The 22,013-nt window shown below is 47.7% G+C and overlaps 1 protein-coding gene across 3 annotated transcripts in view; it reads left to right on the forward strand.

Moving 5' to 3' along the window:
• ZNF451 (zinc finger protein 451) overlaps positions 1–21,872 on the forward strand; it is a 35,048-nt gene extending 13,176 nt beyond the window's left edge. For all 3 annotated transcript variants that reach the window (XM_076066638.1, XM_076066637.1, XM_032952691.2), the window contains exons 7-15: positions 966–1,092; positions 4,893–5,061; positions 5,190–5,337; positions 5,637–5,971; positions 7,351–8,364; positions 10,514–10,663; positions 11,616–11,746; positions 18,908–19,094; positions 20,053–21,872. In XM_076066638.1, the coding sequence (XP_075922753.1) occupies positions 966–1,092; positions 4,893–5,061; positions 5,190–5,337; positions 5,637–5,971; positions 7,351–8,364; positions 10,514–10,663; positions 11,616–11,746; positions 18,908–19,094; positions 20,053–20,141 (2,350 nt within the window). In that variant the 3' untranslated portion in view covers positions 20,142–21,872. The remainder of the gene's footprint in view (positions 1–965; positions 1,093–4,892; positions 5,062–5,189; positions 5,338–5,636; positions 5,972–7,350; positions 8,365–10,513; positions 10,664–11,615; positions 11,747–18,907; positions 19,095–20,052) is intronic.
• Positions 21,873–22,013: the final 141 nt, after the last annotated feature.

The following is a 22,013-nucleotide window of genomic DNA, read 5'->3' on the forward strand; positions in this document are numbered from 1 at the left end:
CTCAAATTGTAAATGTTGTGGATTTATTCTCCAACACACCGGTGGGCTAAAGTAACTAATTGGCACGTTTTGTTTACGTGACAAACCTTACTAATTGGCTGTGTCGGGTGGTGGCGGGTTAATGACACATACTTATGCGATCTAACCCAAAAAACCTTTATCATGAGCCAAACACCAAACGAAGTATGCACACATACCTGTAGGAATCGCAGTTCTATTCGCGATTCCAAAGTGAAAATCTACACTTGAATGGGATGCTATCCCACTCTTCACTTGAATGGGAAGCTGGAAAGGCAGTCTACCATGGGAGCCTGTATTTTGTTAGTAGGATCGACTGTACATAGAATTGGGTGCATGCAAACTTAATGCACATGCAGCACGTGAATGTATATCCACATCCTTGCATGTGCACTGCTGATTGTGCTAGAAAGCAGCATTACCTTTACTCTTTGGTTCTATTCGGTAAAGTCACGTAGGTAAAAATAAAATAACAAAAAATCACGACGTTTCGGCCACAACACAAGTGGCCTTCATCAGGTGAAGGGACTGGACTGTCCAGAGGACAACGCTGTCCTCTGGACAGTCCAGTCCCTTCACCTGATGAAGGCCACTTGTGTTGTGGCCGAAACGTCGTGATTTTTTGTTATTTTATTTTTACCTACGTGACTTTACTGAATAGAACCAAAGAGTATGGATCCTTGCAGTCACGAAAGCTTCAAATCTAGAAGCATTACCTTTATTAACAACAATAATATTATAACTTTTTTATCAACCTTGCCAAATGTTTTTTACAAGTAACACTATATTTCATAGCAGTCGGCTGAGGAATTTTGTAGTTTAATTGAAACATGCAAAGGCAACCTGGCTGGTAGTATTCCGCGGCCCCTTGTGATTGTCAGCTTTGTAAGGGTACTGACCATTGGCCTTGGACTCGGCTGACATGAATCGGCCGGGTTTCTCTGCAGGTTCGACCACTCACCCTGCGATCCCTGCGTGATGCTGAAGGGAGTACCGATTGTGAAGTACGTGTGTGGCCCGTGCCAACGGGTGTTCTGCTCCATGGTCGACTACGAGGCACACCTGCTGGAGAAGGTGAGAGCGTCGCTTTCGCGCACTGGCACGAGCATTGGGCACGTCTTTGGTGAAGCCAGATCGTTGCCGCTGCAATTGCTGCCAATCGGCTTTTCAGCCAGGCCATTGCCTTTCACCCTTTCAGAGCCATGTATTTTTCAACCTTCCGTCACCCTGCAGCCAGCCAATTTTTGTATCTACTCTAGCGAAAGTTCAGTTGTGTAATGTGCAATTTTATTGGGCGACTGTGTGTTGTCCTGGTGTGGTCTGGGACTTTTTGTTTTGCTGCCTTGCCCAAGATTGAATTTGATGTTGAAAAATCGGCAGGAATTGATGTACTTATGCAATTTGTACTTATATACTTTTTATTTATTTCGTGACTTTCTTAACTTTTCTATACTGTGCACTCCTCTCAGTTTTTGTACTGTTTGTTGTAACTCTCTGACCCGCCCCTTGTGGACATCTGTAAAAAAAAGAGCTTCATAGCTCATCAGATTCTTCCAGTCTAAATCAAGATTCTGATTCTGGAATGGCAATCCCCATGTTATGAGCGTGCAAAGGAGTGCTTTTATAGGAGGTGTTGCCTTATATATACTACTAGCGGGAAGTCACCGGCATTGTCCGGGGGAAAAATATATTTCAAAACTTCTCTTAAAAACATAACATATACATGCACAAATACTAAGCTATTGTGAAAGCCCGGCGTGCCATTTGTCAATTTGTCCGTCAACAAAATTATGAGAGGCTTGCAGAAGTCCAAAAAGTTATAGAAAGTGATGGGTAAATAGTTGATCTAAAATGTTTCTGAAAATTGTTGAACCCACCCCCCCTCAAAAAATATTTTTACCCCCGTTTAGGCATATATGCTTAAACACCCTAAATACAATAGAGTGAATAGTATCTAGTGACTCTATAGTAGTATCTATTTACTCTATAGTAGTATCTACTGACTGTACAGTAGTATCTACTGAGCCCAGTAGTAGCTACTGACTGTATAGTAGTATCTACTGACTGTAGTAGTAACTACTAACCATAGTAGTACCTACTGACTCTATAGTAGTATCTGTTTACTCTATAGTAGTATCTACTGACTATAGTCATTACTACCGACTCTGCAGCAGTATATACTGACTGTAGTTGAACATACTGACTGTAGTTGAATCTACTGACTGTAGTAGTATCTACCCACTATTGTAGTATCTACCAACTCTATAGTAGTATCTGCCGATTCTATAGCAGTAACTACTGACTCTGCAGTAGTATGTAATGACTATGGTAGTACCTGCTGAATCTATAGTAGTATCTATTGACTCAATATTTTGTATCTACTGACTATAGTAACTGCTAACTCCATAGTAGTATCTGCTGACTATAGCAGTATCTACTGACTCTATAGTTGTATCTACCAACTCTGCAGCAGTATACCGACTATAGTGGTATCTGCTGACTAGTATTATCTACTGACTATAGTAGTATCTACCGACCCTACGGTAGTATCTGTATATGTATATATGGATGGCTTCATGAACAAATCTTTGTTGATAGCCAGTGGGTTTGCAAAGTACCTTCGTCTTAGAGAAATCAATTTTGCATGAGCCCACTGCATTAAAACAGTGATCAGCCACGGCCGAGGTATTGGTCCTACCGTGTTTCAGATCTGCCTTATGTTCACGAACACGGTCAGAGACATGTCGCTTAGTTTCCCCAATGAAACTACTGCTGCAGACACAACTTAGTTTGTAGGCACTGGGGTATTGCATGTCAGGGATCACATCCTTCACAGATGGGATCAGATTACGAATTTTATGTACTGTGTTAAATCGAACCTGGATCTTGTCTTTGCTCATGATTTTGGAAATCTTTTTGGTGACCCCTGCTATGTATTGCAAGGTGATGGTTTTGATTAGGTCCTCAGATGGTTCTTTCACAATGGTTGGGGTGATAGCTTTACGGATTGTGTCGTCTGAATATCCATTCATCTTGAGAGCTTGGTGTACGTGTTCCAGTGCACCGGCTAGGTGATGAGCTCGATGTATTTCTGACCCCCTTTTGCTGATGACGACCGCTTGTGTTGCGATCGAAACGTTGTAGTTTTTTGTTATTTTCTTTGAACCTATCTACATGACTTTACCGAAAGACCCAAAGAATATTTATTGACCATAGTATTTAATGACTGTATAGTAGTATCTACTGACTGTAGCAGTATTTACTGACCGTCGTGGTATCTACTGACTGTAGTAGTATCCACTGACTCTATAGTGGTATCCGCTGACTCTATAGTGGTATCAACCAACTCTATAGTAGTAAATACTGACTATACAGTAGTATCTAATGACTATAGTAGTATCTACCGAATGTATAGTATCTATTGACTCTATTGTAGTATCCACTGAATATAGTAGTAACTACTATTCGAGAAGGTGGTCGTGGCCAAGGGCGGGGCAGCCACGACCAGTGAAGGATATAAGCTTGGTCCCCAGAGGGACCGGGGTCCAGCGTTGCTGTTGTCAATTCGAAGGTCTACGTTCGACGTCCGAGAAGAGACACCAACACGTGGACCTGGACCCAGGCTGCGGTCCTGCCCGTTGTAGCTACTCCCAGTGTATTTAGTGTAGTTAGCTTGGTGGTCCACCACCATAGGTTATCTGGTGATGGGGCAGTTACCCCTTTGTTTTGGTGTCATTAAATGTGTTGCCTCCAAAGAGTACGTCTGCTACTCAGTTGAACTCACTACAGTAGTATCGACTGACCCTATAGTAGTAAGTGCACGCATTGGGGTGGGGGGGGGAGAAGAGGACATCACACACTGCCTCTTCATTTTTTTCTTGCTGTGGTTGTCCACCTGAAGACGATTGCTTGTGTGGCGATCGAAACGTTGTGATCTATTATTATTTTCTACCTACGTGACTTTACCGAAATAACCAAAGAGTATGATTTGTTTACCTTTCCTATACTTTGCACTCCTATCTTGTTCTCGTATTAATTGTTGTTCAAACATTCTGATCAGTCACTACTGGACGTCTGTGATAAATCGCGTTTCAGCTCAATGGATTCCTGCAGTATATATAAAAATAGTAAACCCTTGTTAATTCCATACTTATGGGGCTCTTGCCTTGCCGAATTATCCAATATTTCGAATTATGTATTATGCACACTGGTACTCTCCAGTGTCTTCTGCCCCAAACTCTTCACACATACGCATTGACACACCTGCATCAATTTTATCCAAAACTTTGGATTTGTCTCGCAGACTAAGGGATTTACTTATTGACGTAGGTGTAGACATTTCTGAGAGAGTTGGCTTACACAGAGGGCATAAACAAGGTAAAGTCCAAAGCGACAGGTCTGCACTGACGCTCGCCATGCGCGTCGCCACCAGACTAAGTCGGTGTTTTGGTCGTGGCGTGCGACGTCGTTCCTTGTGTATGCCAAAATTGAACCATTCAGTTCGGAAATTCGACTCATAGCTTATTACTAATACCGTATATATGCCGAAAGCACAGCCGTGCTGAATTATCCCCAATTACGAATTATTAAGTACCAAAATAATGTAGTGGCTGCCAGGGAGGGTGCGTTTATAGGCCATTGGTGTTGTGGAAAGTCCATAGTTGCATGTGAGATGGCGAAAACTTGAGATGTACTAACATCTATAAATTGCAATTAAAATGAACGATGCAATTACCTTATTCAATAAGGCATTGTCACATAATCCACTTTTATTATCCACAGTTAAATATTGGTGTCGCTAAATATGTGCCACTACCTGATGTGCCACCACCCCATGGACGAAAACGATGACTGGAGCTTCTTTGTCTCCTCAGCTGAAAGATGACTCAAGCTTGAGCATTTGGCGCCCCCACAAGCCCGGTGCGTCCCCGCTGTCCTCCCGCTACTTCGCCTGCCCCAACTGTTTCCTGCTCTTCACGCTGCACGACCAGTGCCTGCAGCACATGCAGCAGCAGCGCCACTTCCGGAGCACCTACCCCATTGGTAAGCACGGTTGGCTTCGTACGGTGCAAAGGAAGTTCAACGTACATACCTGCCCGCTGTGGTTAAGCCACACTCATCGATACCTCTAACCCCCTCCACCTGCTGAACCCTTTGTCTGTGATTGGCAGAGAAGCAAAAGCAGCCGTGCCCCATCCTGTTCCCGGACTACGCGAAGAACATGCTGGTCTCCCTGTGCCGGGAGGTGGAATTCACCGTGACGTGCGCCTCCTGCGGACAGGGACTGCGCAGCAACAGTCAAGTCACGGAACATTTCAGGTGACCGAGCACGGGGCTCGGGGGTCACTTTCTCTCCATCGATAACGGCGCATTGCGGTAGCCTTGGCTGCACCCGGCAGGCTTGCACCAAGAACACGTCGTCGCCACCGGAACCGTTAACACCGCCGTGTAGCGCAACAATGCTTTTGGCTAGCGATCAAACAAAGACGGTGACTGCATCGCGCGCTTTTTACCTCCATTTGAATAGCTCTTCCTTATGTGGAGGCTATGGGGGGTGGGATCTTTGTCTTTAAAGTCTTTGTTTGCCCGCTGTGGTGGTGGGGGGGGACTTGTGGCAGGTTGCAGTGCCAGGGCGGGTGGCCACTGGCACTTGCCAAGCAACCGGTGAGCGACGTGGCCAAGGTGTTTTGGGCGGCCGGGCGCTGCCTGCAGTGTGCTGGCCGTGCGCTGCTCACGGAGGACGACTGCGCAAAGCACGAGGCGACCACGGGCCACCTGGTGTGGCGCGTCAACAACATGCAGGTCGCCCTCATCGCATTCTGCTACTTCCGCTCGGGCGCAAACAGCGCCGCTGTCAACGACGGCAAAACCAGCAGCAGCATCGGCGAAAACCATGACGGAAAGACGGCTGGTTCACACAGTCCACAGCCCAGCACGTCCTCCACCGACACCGGCAAGTAATGCGCTTTGAGAGGTCGGCCAGCCGGGGCTAAACTAAACAAAAAAAACTATGAACTAATTTTTTTATTTTACCTGGTATGACCCACTGAGCTGTGTAGGTCTTTTTTTCAGAAGTGACCTGACTATCACAAATGATAGCTTAACGAAGTGGCTTATTGTGTGGAAATATATAGCAGCCGAATACTCTAAACGCGTGTTGTTGATTCTAAATGTGGAGGGAAAAACCGGAGGACCTGGAGAAAAATCCACATGAGCACAGGGAGAGCATGGAGATTCCGAATATACAGGTATCAGGGTCAGGATAGAACCCACGACCTGCCTGCATACCAGGCGAGGTAGTTAACATCTCACCACCCGCCAAGCATACGAGGGCTAGGCAGTGCTTTCAGGTTTTGTAACCAGTACTGGGTGATGGTCGTAGAGTTGTGATAAGGGTTGTGGTGACATTCCCTTTAGTCCAGCAATTTAGCCGGTACGGTTGGTCATTTCATTTCGTATCCATCATTCTGACCTGGTGAGGTCATGACGACGATTTGTAATGGTGTTTAAATTAGCAGCTATGCAGGTCTCCTCTCAACAGACGACATTGAAGCAGATACCAATTTGTAATAATTAATCATAATTTATAACATGCCCTTTCACAATTGTTCTCAGGACACTAATTTGTGGGGTTGTTGTACCACATAGAGATAGCTGTGTACAGTATTTCCTCGTTTAACACAGTAGATGTGTTCCTGAAAGGTGTGTTAAGTGAAAGCAACATTTGCACTAAAATCAGCCTGCAGTCATGCCATGGCGGGACAAAGAACTGAGATGAGGGTACATAGCGTACTCTATCGTTCCGCGTACTGTATCGTACCACTCGGCTCTGCAGCTCCAAAAAGTAGTTTGTTGTTCACCGCTCAGAAACCGAGTTATAACAGCCGCGTTGTTCAGAAAGTCTTCCCAAGTAAAAGAACCGTGTTATAGCGAAAACGCGTGAAGCGAGGAGTTACCGTATGAGATATTCACCCCTGCAGTGACCGTGCCAGTGGGTGGCAGTGAATAAAGTTTGTCCAGATAATGGAGTGTGACGCCGTCCTTCGATTTACTGTGCACCTGTTCTGGTCTCCCAATTACAAAAAAACTACTCAAAAGTATTGGCTAGCTTTTCTGAGCAGAACCATCCCGAAATAGTCCCGAAGCTCATTTGTAGTCTTCATGGGTTAAACACATACATTTTTACTGATCTTGACTGAGTATTTTTTTTAGAACAGTTTTCTCTAAATATTATCTTTTAAATGCTGCGTTACGTACTTGTCATTTGCAGCTCTCGAATTCTGTCTCCCTCGCTTGGTGTATGCGCGTGTGTGTATATTGCGCGATCGACAGGTGCATTTCCACATCCCGCTTGCAGCAACAACAACAACGACAATGGCAGCGGTGTCGGAAACATCATCGGTGGCAGCAGCAGCAGCATGGCTGCAGGGGGTGGCAGGGCGACGGAGGACCCGAATTGGGTGTGCGAGTGCGGCACCGTCCTGGCCACGGAGGAGGAGGCCTTCGAGCACCTCGTGGCAATCAACAGCGTGCACTTCCGCTGCCTTGTGTGCCATACGGTCTTCCTATCCGAAAGCATTGTGAGGCTGCACATGAGCCGCACGCACGGCGGTGCGCACTTATCTGACTACGAGCGCTGGTGCTGCACGTGCCACATCAAGGTGCCCGGTGGACGCGATGGCATTGCGGACCACCTGCTGAACTACCACCCAGGCCACTCCTTCTACTTCGAGCGCCGCGGCGGTGACGACGACGAGACTCCGGCGACGGAAGCGGCAGCGGCGCCAGAATGTCCCGCGACAAAGCCGGCGCTCGCTGCAGCCACTGGTGGTGCGCAGGGCTCGGAGGCGGCCGGCACGAGCGGGGCTTTCCCGGCGAAGGATAACATCGTGGTCGCGAGGCCCAAGGACAGCGATGAGCAGCAGAAGACTCTGAAACCGCCCAGGAAGAAGCACAAGATTGCTAACAATAGCGGGCCAATTTACAAGTGCTGCTTTTGCAAGAAGGCAAGCTATCTACTGGAGGCTGTTTATGACCACCTGAAAAGTCACATGCATTCTAATCTATCCAAAAAGGGCCCGCACTACCTGGTTTTGTGTCCAGAGTGTCGAACGCAGCTGTCGCCAGGCAAAAGCACGTGCCAGCGCTGCGGGAACAGGGCCAGCGGCGGTGGGAGTGGGAGCCGCAAGCATGGGGCCAGCGGCAGTGGGAGCAGCAGTAACAATGGGGTTGGGAGTAGTGGTGGAGGTGGTTACCCCTTCTTAGCGGCCAACATGAAAGTTCAGTTGGACTTGGAGCCCAAGCCCATGCCATTTGAGTTCACAGCGTCTCCATCTCCGAAAAGCAGTGAGTGCTGGCATTTTGCTTTAATTGCTTTTGTTCTTTGAGATTCATCTTCTTTGGTTCTTTCGGTAAAGTCACGTAGAATGAGAATAAAATAATAAATTGATAAAATAAATAATACAATAATAATCTCACGACGTTTCGGCCACAACACAAGCGGCCTTCATCAGGTGAAGGGACGAGACTGTCTGGAGGACAGCGCTGGAGTGAAAAAGCCACGCTCAGATCGCGACCTTTAAGCTGTGTGAGAAGAAACAAAGCGCCTTGACAAAGGAATTAGCATAGAATTTAGCATTGAAATGGCTGAGTGATTAGCTTGTGACTGGTCACAGAAATGCCTATATTCTTAGGTCTTTCAGTAAAGTCACGTTGAAGGAAAACAACAAAATTATAAAATATATAATAATAAAATACATATTTATATATATTATTCTTTTGTTGTTTCCCTTCAACGTGACTTTACCGAAAGAGCTAAGAATATGAATTACTGCCGTCACGAAAGCTTTGAATCAAGAAATGGCTATGTTAAAGTTAAAGCATACACATCCGCAGAGGCACCCCTTGACAAAGGAATTAGCATAGAATTTAGCATTGAAATAGCTGAGTGATTAGCTTGTAACTGGTCACAGAAATAGCTATGTTAAAGTCAGAGCATATACATTCACAGAGGCACCTAGTACAAATCAAACAGGAGAATTTAGCATTGAAATAACTAGGCGAATTTAGCATTGAAATAACTGAGTGATTAGCTTGTGACTGGTCACAGAAATGGCTATGTTGAAGTCAAGGCCTACACATATGAGCTATTCACAGTAACTGGGTATACACTACAATATATAATGAATACTATATAGTGAACCAATAAAAAACTAAAATATAAATTACCTCAATGTTATCAATGAACTCTATATATTCTCCAATCAGCTAAGCTACCAACAATAAGTCGTTGAGCTTCTCCGTTACTCTGAACTGAGAGTAACCAAAGACAGTGTATACATTCTGATGATTTGGGAGGTGGCGCGGTGGTTATTAGCTTGTTACACAATGAATCCTGGTGAGCTCTGTTCTTAGCTATTGCTGAGAGACCAGTGGCAATTGAAATGTAATCCTGTCCCGTCGCAACCCTTCATTCACTTCACCAACCAGCTCGCGGTCAAAGAACCGCCGTGATCCACACCATGTGGGGAGGCCTTCCGCCAGGAGTGCATGTTTGCCGAAGAGTCTATTATTTAGGAATTATTATAATGCAAATTACATGTTAAAGTATAGTAAAACCCCAAGTGAGCCAGATTTTGCACTTAGCTAGACCAGGTCAGCTTATATAACTTAAAAAAAAACATCTAATATGTATGTTTATTCAGAATATTTAACACACTACGTTTGGAATAGTTTACATAATGTAATGGATGACGGAACGCGCTCGAGCATGTTTTTGCACTTTTATGTAGTTGCATTGTGTGTGAAGATTATTTGCGGAAATACATTAGCGGAAGTGGGTGATGGGGAGGGAGCGAGAGGGGAGGGCGGCGGTGGGTGATGTACAGTAGGGGGAGTGAGGGGAGCCATGTACCGTCGAAACGACTGCAGTACTATAAAAAAAACACACCACAAGTACTCTCTTATTTTGGTCTGTACACTAACACACGCGCCAGACCTTTCAGATGTGGGAACGAGGGCTACACCCTATTAGTCTGGCAAGTCGTTTTTTTACTAAACTAAAAACTAAACTTTTATTTTACCAGGTAAGGCCCACTAAGCTATGTAGCTCTTAGAAGTGACCTGGCCACAAATGATAGCTCTATGAGATGGCTTATCGTGTGGAAATATAAAGCAGCCAATTACTCTAAACAAGTTATGTCAATTCTAAACGTGGAGGGAAAAACGAGAGAACCCAGAGAAAAATCCACGCAACCACGGGGAATACATGCAAACTCCAAATATATAGGCGTTATATTTGGGATGGAACCCAGGACCTCTATACTAGGCGAGGTTGTTAACATCTCGCCACCTTCAGGCTTCTTGCAAATGTGACTTGATCGCTCAAGCAAGACACGATGATGTACATGCGTGGTGTGTGTTGCGCGCGCGTGTGGAGTGTGCTTTGTGCTTTAAATATCTGCGTGGGTGGGGTGGCGGATTTTTGAACAACCAGGCCCCGACTCAAGCAGGCCGGAGCTCCCGGACGCCGACTACCTGAGCACCATGTCACACGTTCTCCTCATTGACCTGGACAACTGGCCCAACTTCTTTCAGAAACTCCCTGCGCAGCTGCAGACTGGCATCTTCATATGGGGCTTCAAAGGTGAGGAGTAAGCAAAGGGGTGAGTAAGAGTAGTGGCCATGAGCCATGGTTGTCATCCTTACCCCCCCCTACCTATGAGGGAATAAAATGACAACCAATTTAATCGTAAGCTAGCGATGGACGTTGTTGATTGGCGCTCTGCCGAATGTGTTTTTAACGGGACTTTTAACTCTTGTGTAACCTCTATCATCGCTGTTTCAATTAAATAAACACTCCATTGTGAATCGGGCATTCTGGTACTGGTCTAAATTAACTTTTCGGATTCTACTTCACGATGGCGGGTGGATGTGAAGGCAACCCTGCTGGCTTTTGCTGTCAATTCCAGGCTCTGGCTCACTGTTCAGTATGAAGTACCTTCAGTTGCCCTTGTGATCCACATACTGCATGTTTGATCTCCTTGCGTGACGGTTGAAACAATGAAGTATAAACCATCAAGCCAACCATCCTCGCAGCAGCACCTTTTCTGCTGGCCATTGAACAAAGACAGTCACCCCATCGCGCGATTATTAGATGCGCTACTGCGGCCATCTGGAACGCTCTTCCGATATTAGGAAGCCACTGCAGATATGTATTTTTAAATAATCTAGATTGAAAACGAATTTCTTTAGAACTGATTTTTGTGTTTAGTTTTTTGTCCTTTCCCCCACACCTCCCGATTAGCACAGTTGTCTACGTACAGTGCGGTAGAAGTTCAACATACAGAGGTTGCTTAAATCCTTCGGCCTCTGCCACGCAGCACTAAAAATTTGGTGCAGCACAGTTAACCGATCGGCAGGTCGCGTCTGGTGGGGTAAAGTGTGGGTATCTGAACCACTTCCAAGGGGTCTGGCTAGCGTGGAAGTGTGGAAGCCCTTCCACCAGCAGCGGTGTGAACGGACAGTCGCGTGGCTACACCCCTTCACGTTGTACGTTGTGCTTACGTTCATCCCCCGGGTGGCGTTGCCGAACCAAGGCGGACACAACAAGTGGCAGCCACCCAGGGATTGTGCCGCGTACCGTCAGCTGCACCAGCAGGGCTGCTTCTTCCTACACCCGCAGTGCAGTGGGCGCAAAGACGCCGCCGACTTCGCCATCTGCCTGCACGTAAGATGCAAAAGACTTTAAAGACTATGATCACCCCCTCCCTTCGTGTAGACTTAACAGACTCTTGGGGCAAGTGCTGTTAGTGAGCACCTATGAAGGCCAGAACGGCACATGAGGGAGTGGGTGGGCAGCACCACGCCCGGTCGCCTTTGTCTCCCGAGTGGCAAAGTTTTTTCCACATCGCACCAAGTACTCATTTGAGACTGACTCGACCTTGGGGATGCCCAAGACTGTTTCAAATAATTGTCACTGGTGATGGCCGTGAGCGGGAATCGAACTCGGATGGCTGGTTTCGTATCGCAGCACGCTAAACGCTACACCCCCCCACCCCTACACACGCACACAGTTAGCCTGGTGCCTCATTCAGTCATTAACACTACATAGTCTGGTCTGTCATTCAGTTACTTATAAATTGTTGTGTGTTGGTGTATATATGTATATATTATTGGTGTCTGTGCAAAACAACCCCCTACCTCCTCGTGGTGCCGGACGGGCAACGCTGTCGTGGGCAGTGCCATGGGGGGAGGGCCAATTCCGATTGGCCTTTCTCCTCAGGTCGTCTGTGACCACCACAGCGGCTAAATGGGGGCTCTGGATGGGTGCGAGGGGCTGGTAACCCCTCCACCTTCAATAAATTACCACTAAACCACGACTGAAATATCTAACTAATAAGCTTTTGCCGGAGGCTCCGGTGGGACAGGCATCTATGACGTCTCCTGGCCAAACCCCATTTGGCAGAGCCAGGAGATTGAATCTTTACCCTCGGGGCTCCTCCGGAAACAACCAAAAGCCACTACGGATGGCCACGTGGAATGTTTGAACGTTCACTGCGGAGGAGAGACTGCCACTCCTCTGTCAGGAGCTGGACCGGTACCGCCTGGATCTCTGTGGCATTCAGGAGGTCTGGTGGACCGGCTCTGGCTCCTGCCACCATGAGGGATGGATAGTCCTCGACTCGGGGCAGGAGACAGGGTGTGGCTCTTCTTCTGAACATAATAATGAAGGGGGCCTGGGAGTGTGGCGGCGAGGTGTGGGAAGCTGTAAGCCTGAGGCTACTTTGGGCTCGCCTTCCCATCAACCGGATGCGAGGAGTGGTGGTCGTGGTTACTTATGCCCCCACCGAAGACGAACATCCGTGGAGGGATGCAGGCAAGGCCGATGAGTCAGATGCCTTCTATGACCTCCTGTCACAGGTGCTGGCTAAAGTGGCCCCTTGGGATAGAGTCATCTTGTTGGGTGACTTCAATGCCCGAGTTGGTCATGATGCTGGCACCTGGTCTGGAGTGATTGGAAGGCATGGGCCAGATCAGCTCAATAACAACGGTAGGAGGCTGCTAGATTTTTGTGCAGCCCATGGGCTTGTACACTGTTCCTGCATCGGCGCATCCACACAACATGGATGCATGCCGGGTCCAAGCAAGAACATCTGCTGGACTACATAGTGACGGACCAGCGGATGCGAGCCCATGTCCTTGACACCAGGGCCTACCGTAGAGCTGATCTGCCCTCTGACCATCGACTAGACATCTGTAAGATGCGCCTGCCTTCCACTCCGGTGGTGGGTGTACACCCAGGACCCCATTCCAACCTAAGGTGACCTGGTCTCAGCTGATGAAAGTTGCAAGCGAGAATTTCATCATCGCTTGCGGCTCGGGTTGGCATCGTCCCCCACTCCTGATGTCGAGGGTAAATGGGCAAGGTTTGAGACTGACTCATGCAGCTGCAATGGCTGCTTTGGGTACGTGTTCCAGACCTCCCCAGAGACCCTGGCTGACAGAGGAGGTGTTCAGGATGGTTGAGAAAGAGCGACAGGCCCACTTTAATTGTCTACAGCATACCACGCAAGGATGGGTGGTGGTCGCGGGTTGCTGAGGAGATGGAGTCTGCCTCAGTGGCCCGCGATCACAAATCGCTCTTTAATTCCATCAAAAAGGTAACCTGCAGCGCCACACCTTTTACCATCATAAGGGGAAAGAACAGTGATCCAATCTCCGACCCTCAGGAACAGGTTTGCAGGTTTGCTGAGCATTTTTGTGAGGTCCTGGAGGAGGGGAAATCCCTCAGCCAGGAAAACAATGTGGGACAAAGTGGGGATGACCCTGCTGAGGCTGCGGTGCCTCAAATATTGGAGGAGGAAGTCACCCCCTGTGAGTGGCTGGCTGAGGTGCCATCTGTTGAGGAAGTACTGAAGGCGATCCAGAGTCTGAGACCAGGAAAGGCACCGTGCAGAGATGATCTCCCAAGCGAAATGCTGAGGGAGGGTGGCGTTTGTGCACACACTGCCCTACATGACATCATAACAACAGTCTGGACCACTGGACGGGTTCCGCAGGATTGGAAGGATGCCCTGGTGGTCCCCCTCTTTAAGAAGGGGGACCGCACAGACTGTAACCTCTACAGGGGCATCTCACTCCTAAGTGTGCCGGGAAAGGTCCTGGCAAGGATTATTCAACATCGCCTTGCTAGGCACGCTGAGGAGAGGCTTGCGGAGCCCCAATGCGGTTTCAGGAAAGGGCGGTCCTGCACAGATGCCATATTTTCTGTCTGTCTGCTACAGCAGAGGTGTAGGGAATTCCAACAAGACCTACATCTCTGCTTTATTGACCTGGTCAAGGCCTATGATACCATCAGTAGGCATGGGCTCTGGGTTGTTCTTCGTGCTTTCGGAGTCCCTGACCCTCTGCTCACGATCATCAAGGACCTTCATGATGGTGAGCGGGCCCGAGTAAAACTACGTGGCCGGGAGTCGGAGCCATTCCCTGTGCACCTTGGGGTGTGACAGGAATGTACTCTGGATCCCTTATTATTTAACATCTATTTCGACCACGTAGTTCGTGAAGCCTTCAATAGCTGTACCGGAGAAATTTCCATTTGGTACAGATATTATGGGAGGCTGATCGATGCCCGGGTGCGGTCAAGGGATGGCTCCCTATTGGTCAACCACGTTATGTATGCCGATGATTTGGCAATTGATGCTCATTCAGACGAGGAGTTGGAGACGCTGCTGAAACTGGAGCGTGCCACTAAGAGGTGGGGCCTTACCATCAGCCCCACCAAAAAAATTAAGCACCTGCCTGGGTATTTTGTACCATCGGACACTCCACCCCCACAACTCCCAATCGGTGATGGGGCAGTTGTGGAGAGAGTGGAGAGTTTCCCATACCTGGGCAGTGTGCTCATGACCGGCTCCGGTTTAACAGCAGAGGTCTCACTCTGAATCAGTCGAGTGGCAATATCTTTTCATCGGTTGCGTAACGCTGTGTGGAAGCTACCTGGTCTGTCGCTCCACACGAAGCTTCAGGTCTTCTCGGCCACGGTCATTCCCTCCCTTCTCTACGCTTGCGAAACGTGGACCCCTCTAATGGAACATCTTCGCCGGTTAGAAACATTTAGGCTGACCTGCCTACGATCCATCCTGGGTTTAACCAGGCTGGATTGTGTGAGGAGCTCACAAATCCTTAAAAGATCTGGGTAAAGTCCCATCGGTGAGCTCCTCCAGCAGGCAAGGCTTCATTGGCTGGGCCATGTAGCCCACATGCCCAGCCACCGCATGCCTAAACAGCTTTTGTTCGGCCGGATCGAGGGGGCTAAACGGGCGCGGCACGGGCTAGAGAAAAGATGGAGTGATGTGGTACAGGAGGACGTGGAGCTGAGTGGACTTGCTGATTACTGGTACCAGCGGTGTCAAGATCGGCCTTAGTGGAGGAGGCTCGTGAAGGATGCTACTGGGCAGTTAGAGGCAGTTGCCCTCCAACAACAATGGAGGGCAGAGGAGCGACGCTCACAACAACGAGCGGAGCGCCAGGTGGCTAAAGCACAGCAAGTTGGCACAGTAGGGGGCACAGGTGGTGCATCAGCCAGTCGTCTCAGTCAGTCCAGTCAGTGGACCCATGGCACCTGGGTCTGACCCGTAACCTCCTGCCAGCGGGCTTTCGACACTTCATGTGGCCTCAATGTGCACATAGCCTGGCACAAGCGTTGTGGTGACGTCACCGCCACTTAGTGGCGAATGGCGGTTGTTGTTGTGTTGGTTAGTGTTTCTATCATGTGTTGGTTGCGTATGCCTGTATGTGGATAGTGTGCAATGGTGTGGGGAGCAACCCGTGTAGTGACCCGAGTGCCATTGCCTCTCACGGCCAACACCAATGACAACTATCTGAACCAGTCCTAGGCTTCCCCTAGATCAGTGGTTCTTAACCTTGTTGGAGGTACCGAACCCCACCAGTTTCATATGCGCATTCACCGAACCCCTCTTTAGTGAAAAATAAAATGTGATTTTTTTCAAATTCAAGACATAGATATGTTTTTTACTGGTACACAAAATGAGCCGTGCATGAACATTACCTTGTTAAAAGAATAAAACCAACACAATGCATAAACTCACAACAAATTACATACCTGGAAATCAATGTGACTTCTGCTGTTGCCTTTGAGAGATCAGTTCAGATATGCGTGGCTTCACCTTGGCAAGTGCCACTCTCATGTCATTTTCACAGCAAAGTCTGTTCCTTTTCTTCGTTTTTATGTCCAGCATCCTCGAAAAGGATTGCTCACAAAGATATGTTGTAACAAATGGTATAAAAAAATCCAGGGCTTTCTTAGCAATAACTGGATACTTGTTCATTTGTCGACACCAAAACGTTGAGAGCGTTGTTGTTCTGAAGAGTTGCTGTTGAACCTGGCTCTGCTGAATTTCAATGATTTCGTCGAGGAATTCATCATTGACATCTGCTGTTTCAACAGCAAACGTGAACGGCTGTCTCACCCATGCTGGATATGACTCTCTTGTAGGGAAATATCCGTCGAGAGACTTTGCAAGCTCATCTAATTTCGTGGCAATTGTTTGCTTCAGTTCCGTGGATACAGAAATATCTCCGATTCCAGACACATCTTCGATCTTACTTGCACAGTCGTCCAGAAGCGGGAAGTTTGCGAAGTTATTGTTCTCTGTTCGTCGTTTCCATAACGGTAGCTTTTTTTTAAAAGCCTTCAGGTGTTCTTCCGCTTCCATGATATTGACTCCACCACCCTGCATCTGCTGATTGAGATGATTGAGAGCTGCGAATATATCAGCCATGTACGCTAAAATGAGAATGAACTCAGGATTTTTGAAGCAATCTGCATGGCAGTGTTGGTGCTCTTGCAAAAACAGGGCTAATTCCACACGCATGGCAAAAACACGATTCAGCACCTGTCCCCGGGATAACCACCGAATATTAGAATGGAGCAGAAGTACCTCAAATTCAGAGCCCATTTCTTTACACAGCTCACTGAAGATGCGGTGCCTCAGAGCACTTTTTCGCACATAGTTCACACATTCCACCACAGTTTTTAATACTTCTGCCATTTTTGGAGGTAAGGTTTTTGTTGCCAACGCATGCCTGTGCAGAATACAATGCGTCACAATGATGTGTGGTGCATCGGCCTTTACTAGCGCACCAAAACCAGACTTTCTTCCCAGCATGACTGGAGCTCCGTCCGTACAAACTGCAGAAACCATATCCCATGAAAGATTGTTGTCTCTGAAGAAGTCATCCACAAGCTTCTTCACATCGGCTGCCTTCGTTGTTGTTGTAAGAGGCTTACAAAATAAAAACTCTTCTTTTATCATGTCGTCTTTCACATAGCGTACAAAAACAGCAAGCTGGCTTAGATCAGAAACGTCTGTGGTTTCGTCGAGTTGAAGGCTGAATTTTGCCGGGCTTGAAATCAGATCCGCGACTACTTGAGCCAAGATGTCTTTACTCATGTCTTCTATTCTGTCACTGACGGTGTCATTTGAAAGGGGAATTTGGGATAATTTACCTTCGGCCGCTGTTCCGAGTATCAGATTCGCCATCTTTAATGCAGCTGGTTTCACAAGTGTTTCACCAATGGTGTGTGGCTTGCCCTGCTTTGCGATCAGGTAAGCAACTTCGTACGATGCTGTCAGGATCGGTTTGTTAACAGGTACAAATCCAAGAGCAGGCAGAGTGGCCCTTTCATCGAATCTGGCTCTCTTCACCCTGAATTCAGCAAGTGTTGTGTTCTTGTATTCCCCGTCTCCATGCAGCTTCAAGAAGTGTTCCTTTAGTTTTGCCGGTGCAAGACTAGAGTTGCTCAACTTGGCGTTGCAAATCATGCAGATAGGACGCTCACTCCCATCACGTTCCGTGATACATGAGAATCCATGTTGTACATATTCGTCCGACCACTTTCTTCTTTTGCCCGACATAGTTAGTATGGATAAAATATTAAAGAAATCACACGACGTACGACAACAACAGTCACACGTTGACTACTGAGTACGCACTAAATTCCCCGCAGCGCTGATTGGCCAAGCAGTGTAGCATGATCATCTGCAGCCAGTGATGGCCAAGCGGGCCGTGTGTGTCATCACAAATTTACACAATAATTCAAGTGTGTCCGGACCTCCGTGGCGGGGGCTCTGCCGAACCCCTGAGATCGACTCACCGAACCCCTGGGGTTCGATCGAACCCAGGTTAAGAACCACTGCCCTAGATCGACTCAGTCTGTAATGAGTACCTCGTGTGGTGTGTAAACATCGCCTCTCAGGAGAGTGAAGGCGGCCGGGCGTGGCGCTGGCCATCCACCTCCTTGTGTACCATGCCGGCTTTTATTGGTGCTACTCGCTCACAGTACTTGTCCCAACAGTCTGTTCAAACTATATGGGGATCTTTATCTTTTGTGTGTGTTGATGTTATGTGCTTGCAAATGGTGACGGGAGTTCCGGTGTGCGTATATATTGGTGTAGTGTGTGTGAATGTGTGCGAAGGTCTGCAGCCGCGCATGGTGCTGGCCACCCACCCCTTCGTATGCCGTGCCAGCCTTCACAAGTTCTGCTCACTAACAGCACTTGTCCCAACAGTCTTAAGGCTATATGGGGGATTCTTTGTCTTTATATGTATGTCGAACATCTTTAGCACCGTACGTAGCCAAGCGTGCTAATCGGAGGTACTATGATGTTAATGATGAAGAAGGCGCTGAAGGCAACGATGGCGACGACGACAAGGATGTTGATAAAACAACATTGTCGGTGACGATCACAGAGACGATGAGAGTAGGGACAACGTCGCAGACGATGAATAAGCTACACGACCGTTTCGGCACCGGAACCTGTGTTTTGATGGTCTGCGTTTGCCTCGTGCTACTCGCGCGTAGGCCGGGCGCATGGACGCGCAGCTGCCCAAGCACATCCCCCTGTCCGTGCTGTCAGGGGACAAGGGCTTCATGGAGCTCAAGGAGCAGTTTGCTCGCACGGGACGCCCGTCACACATCCTCGACCCCCACAACACGGACGCCAAGCTGCTCTGCGCCCTCATCAACAGCATCTCAGATTCTGACAATGGTACCTTGTGTGTGCGGCGTCTTTGCGTGCGGTTGCGTGGGTATGCGTGTGTGTGTCTGTCTGTGGGGAGCGGTGGCGCAGCAGTTTGTGTGATGCGCTACGAAACCGGCGCCCCCCAGTTCGATTCCCGCTCACGGTCATTGTAAGTGATGATTTTTTGAAGTGGTCGTGGGCCTCCCCTAGATCGACTCAGCCTCAGGTGTTATGTGTAACCATTGGCACTGGGTAGACAAAGGCGGTCAGGCGTGGTGCCTGCCTTAATAGGTGCTCGCTAACAGCACTTGCCCTAACAGTCTGTAAATGCCTATATGGGGGATCTTTGTCTGTAACGGGATGTATGCAGGTTTGCGTGTGTAGGCATGTGCATGTGTGTCTGTATGTCGGTGCGTGTTGTGTGCCAGTAACCTTACGTACAAACCGTCCTTTTCTGTAAACTGAAAGGCCTGCTCAAAAGAGGAAGTGTAACAACCTTCTAAGGGCTTATGACACAAACTCGGACCATTTGCAGCTTATGAAGACGTCTCTTCATAAGTCCAGGCTAAAGACCCTGGTCCTCTCCTCTGCCAAGGACTGTCTTCACGATGTAGTGTTTTAATGCACACTTTTTTTCCAAACCATCGTCTCCTTTCCCTGCCCTGTAGTTCCCTCAATGGTTAATTAAACCTCTTCGAGGTCCCCTTTGATGTGCGAGTGCCCCCGCTTTTGTACAGTATGTTGAGATGTTAATTATCTGAACACCCGAACATTTCAAAGGGTTCTCACAATTCACTGTTATTGGCCACAAATAAATTGGAGCCACTAAAGCTATGCTGCCTTGTGGTACCGATAAGTAAAATATCTGATCTGGGCTCGTGGACTAAAGGGCAATGTGTTGTGTGTCCACGTGTTTGACTGCTGTGTGTATGCGACTGCCGTTTGTACGCGTTGTCGTGTGTGTACGCATGCCGTGTGAGTGCAGTCCACGCCGAGGAGGAAGCCGAGCTGAAGGAGGCGTTGGCGCGCAGTCTGAAAGACATGGGGTCCACGCAGTCCCCTCTTGCATCCTAACCCCTCTACGTGACCTGTCCCCCAGTTCACCTCAATTTTTTTACGAGCATTGATTTTGATCAACAGACAGTGCTCTGCTTTGAGCTATGACTATTGTATCATCCACATGGAAAGTGACAAATGTTGATTCTGATATTGCCGGTGTGCTACATTTAGGCAAACCAAACGAATAACGACTGAAAAAAAACAGCAAATTTTGACTGGTGTAACTGGCCATGACATGGCAACTCAAAAAAATGTCATTAAATTAACTAGAGAAAACAAATTTCATGAAAGGGTGGATGTTTATCATTTACTGGATCTTGGTCGGCCATTTATTTCTGTCACTTAGTTAACTCACAGTTGGTGTGTTTTGATCAGAAGGTGAAAAAGAGGCATTGGCCCATTTTAAATGCTCAAGTTATTTGTGAGCAGTTTGCCCAAAAAAAATGTTTGCTTTAAAATGTAAAGAAATACGTTTTGCAAGAAAAAATTTTTGATTTCCCAGAGCGTATTCTCAACTTTGTATATATGATTCAAGTTACTCGGGTATGTGAGCCATCACTTATTAACCTTTACACAATGGGTCCATCTCTCTTACAGCTACACAAGTTCTCAGACATCATTGTCTCAACAGAGCCGACTCCAATTTCAACCTTTTTTCTCCAAGTTTAATGTGCTTTATTTGACCTGTGCTCTCCAATATAACACCTGTCAAAACTATTAAGGCTCTGTAAAAATAATAATTGACAATTAAAAGTGAAGGGTGAATTTATGGTGGGGCTTTCGTAATCGATGCTATCATAGACGGTGCAGCCTAAGTGCAATGCATTCCGGTGCTGCTGCTGCTCCACTGTAAGCTTAAGCATACTTTGGGTTTACAGCAAGTCCTTGTTCAGCGCCGTAAGTGCATTCCTTAAAAGTTCCGCGTTAAGCGAAAAACGCGTTAAGCGAAAACAATTTCCCCCAAACTATAACGGGAACAATAAGGTTTGGTGAGATGACGTATGCACACAGTGGGACAATTCACTGAGGGTGCGCCGCCACGTTACTATCATTCCGCGTAGCGTATCGTACCGCTCGGACCGCGCAGCTCAAGAAAGTAGTTCGTCGTCAACCGCTCAGAAACCGCATTACAACGGTGAGCCACGTTATAACGGTTTGCGCAGTCTGCGTTGTGTGAAAAAATCCCAATGGAGGAAACCGCGTTCAAGTGAAAACACGTGACGTGAACACGCGTTAAGCGAGGACTCGCCATAATTGTATTACAACCATACAACAAAAATCGCTTCGGATCAGGTAAGCGTGTATGGCATCGGATTGATAGGGTAAGGATGTTGCCATGATGTAATGGTCACCGGGTTGATCTCCCAGCCGTGGCACTTGAAACCGGTCAAGTTGCGCACCTCCAATTGATCGGCAGTGTGTGTGTGGTGGGGTTACACTTCCAAGACCTATGGTCAGGGTGGAAGAGTAGGCCAAATACCCTCTAGAGGGACTCGAGAGAGCTCTCCCCCCCCCCCCCCTACTGGAGGCCCTTTTGCCAGCAGTGGCCTGACAAAGCAATTGCAGTGCTGCTGCATCTTTATGGCCTCGGGTTGAGTATTTTATAGATATATTCCCTATGGAACTTGGTTACATGCAACAAAAGTGATTGTCTATGCCTTAATCCACAGCTCCAGATTAAAGGGTGATAATGGCGTAACATTTGTAAGTGACCATCGGTTGTGATAATAAAACTTTTGAGCGTTATTTTGTCCCATTGGTTCTGACCGTATCACTCAGGTGGGGTTAAAATGCACAGTCATCATCCCACAAGGGATATCTGGGAATCCAGTCGCCAAAGCAATGTTGATAATGGGCTGTTTTACAGGGCGTTCGGTGGGTCCCTAC

The sequence above is a fragment of the Petromyzon marinus genome, chromosome 12, assembly GCF_048934315.1.
Source record: "Petromyzon marinus isolate PM22_M1 ecotype Great Lakes invasive population chromosome 12, UKy_Petmar_22M1.pri1.0, whole genome shotgun sequence".
Lineage (NCBI taxonomy): Eukaryota > Metazoa > Chordata > Hyperoartia > Petromyzontiformes > Petromyzontidae > Petromyzon > Petromyzon marinus.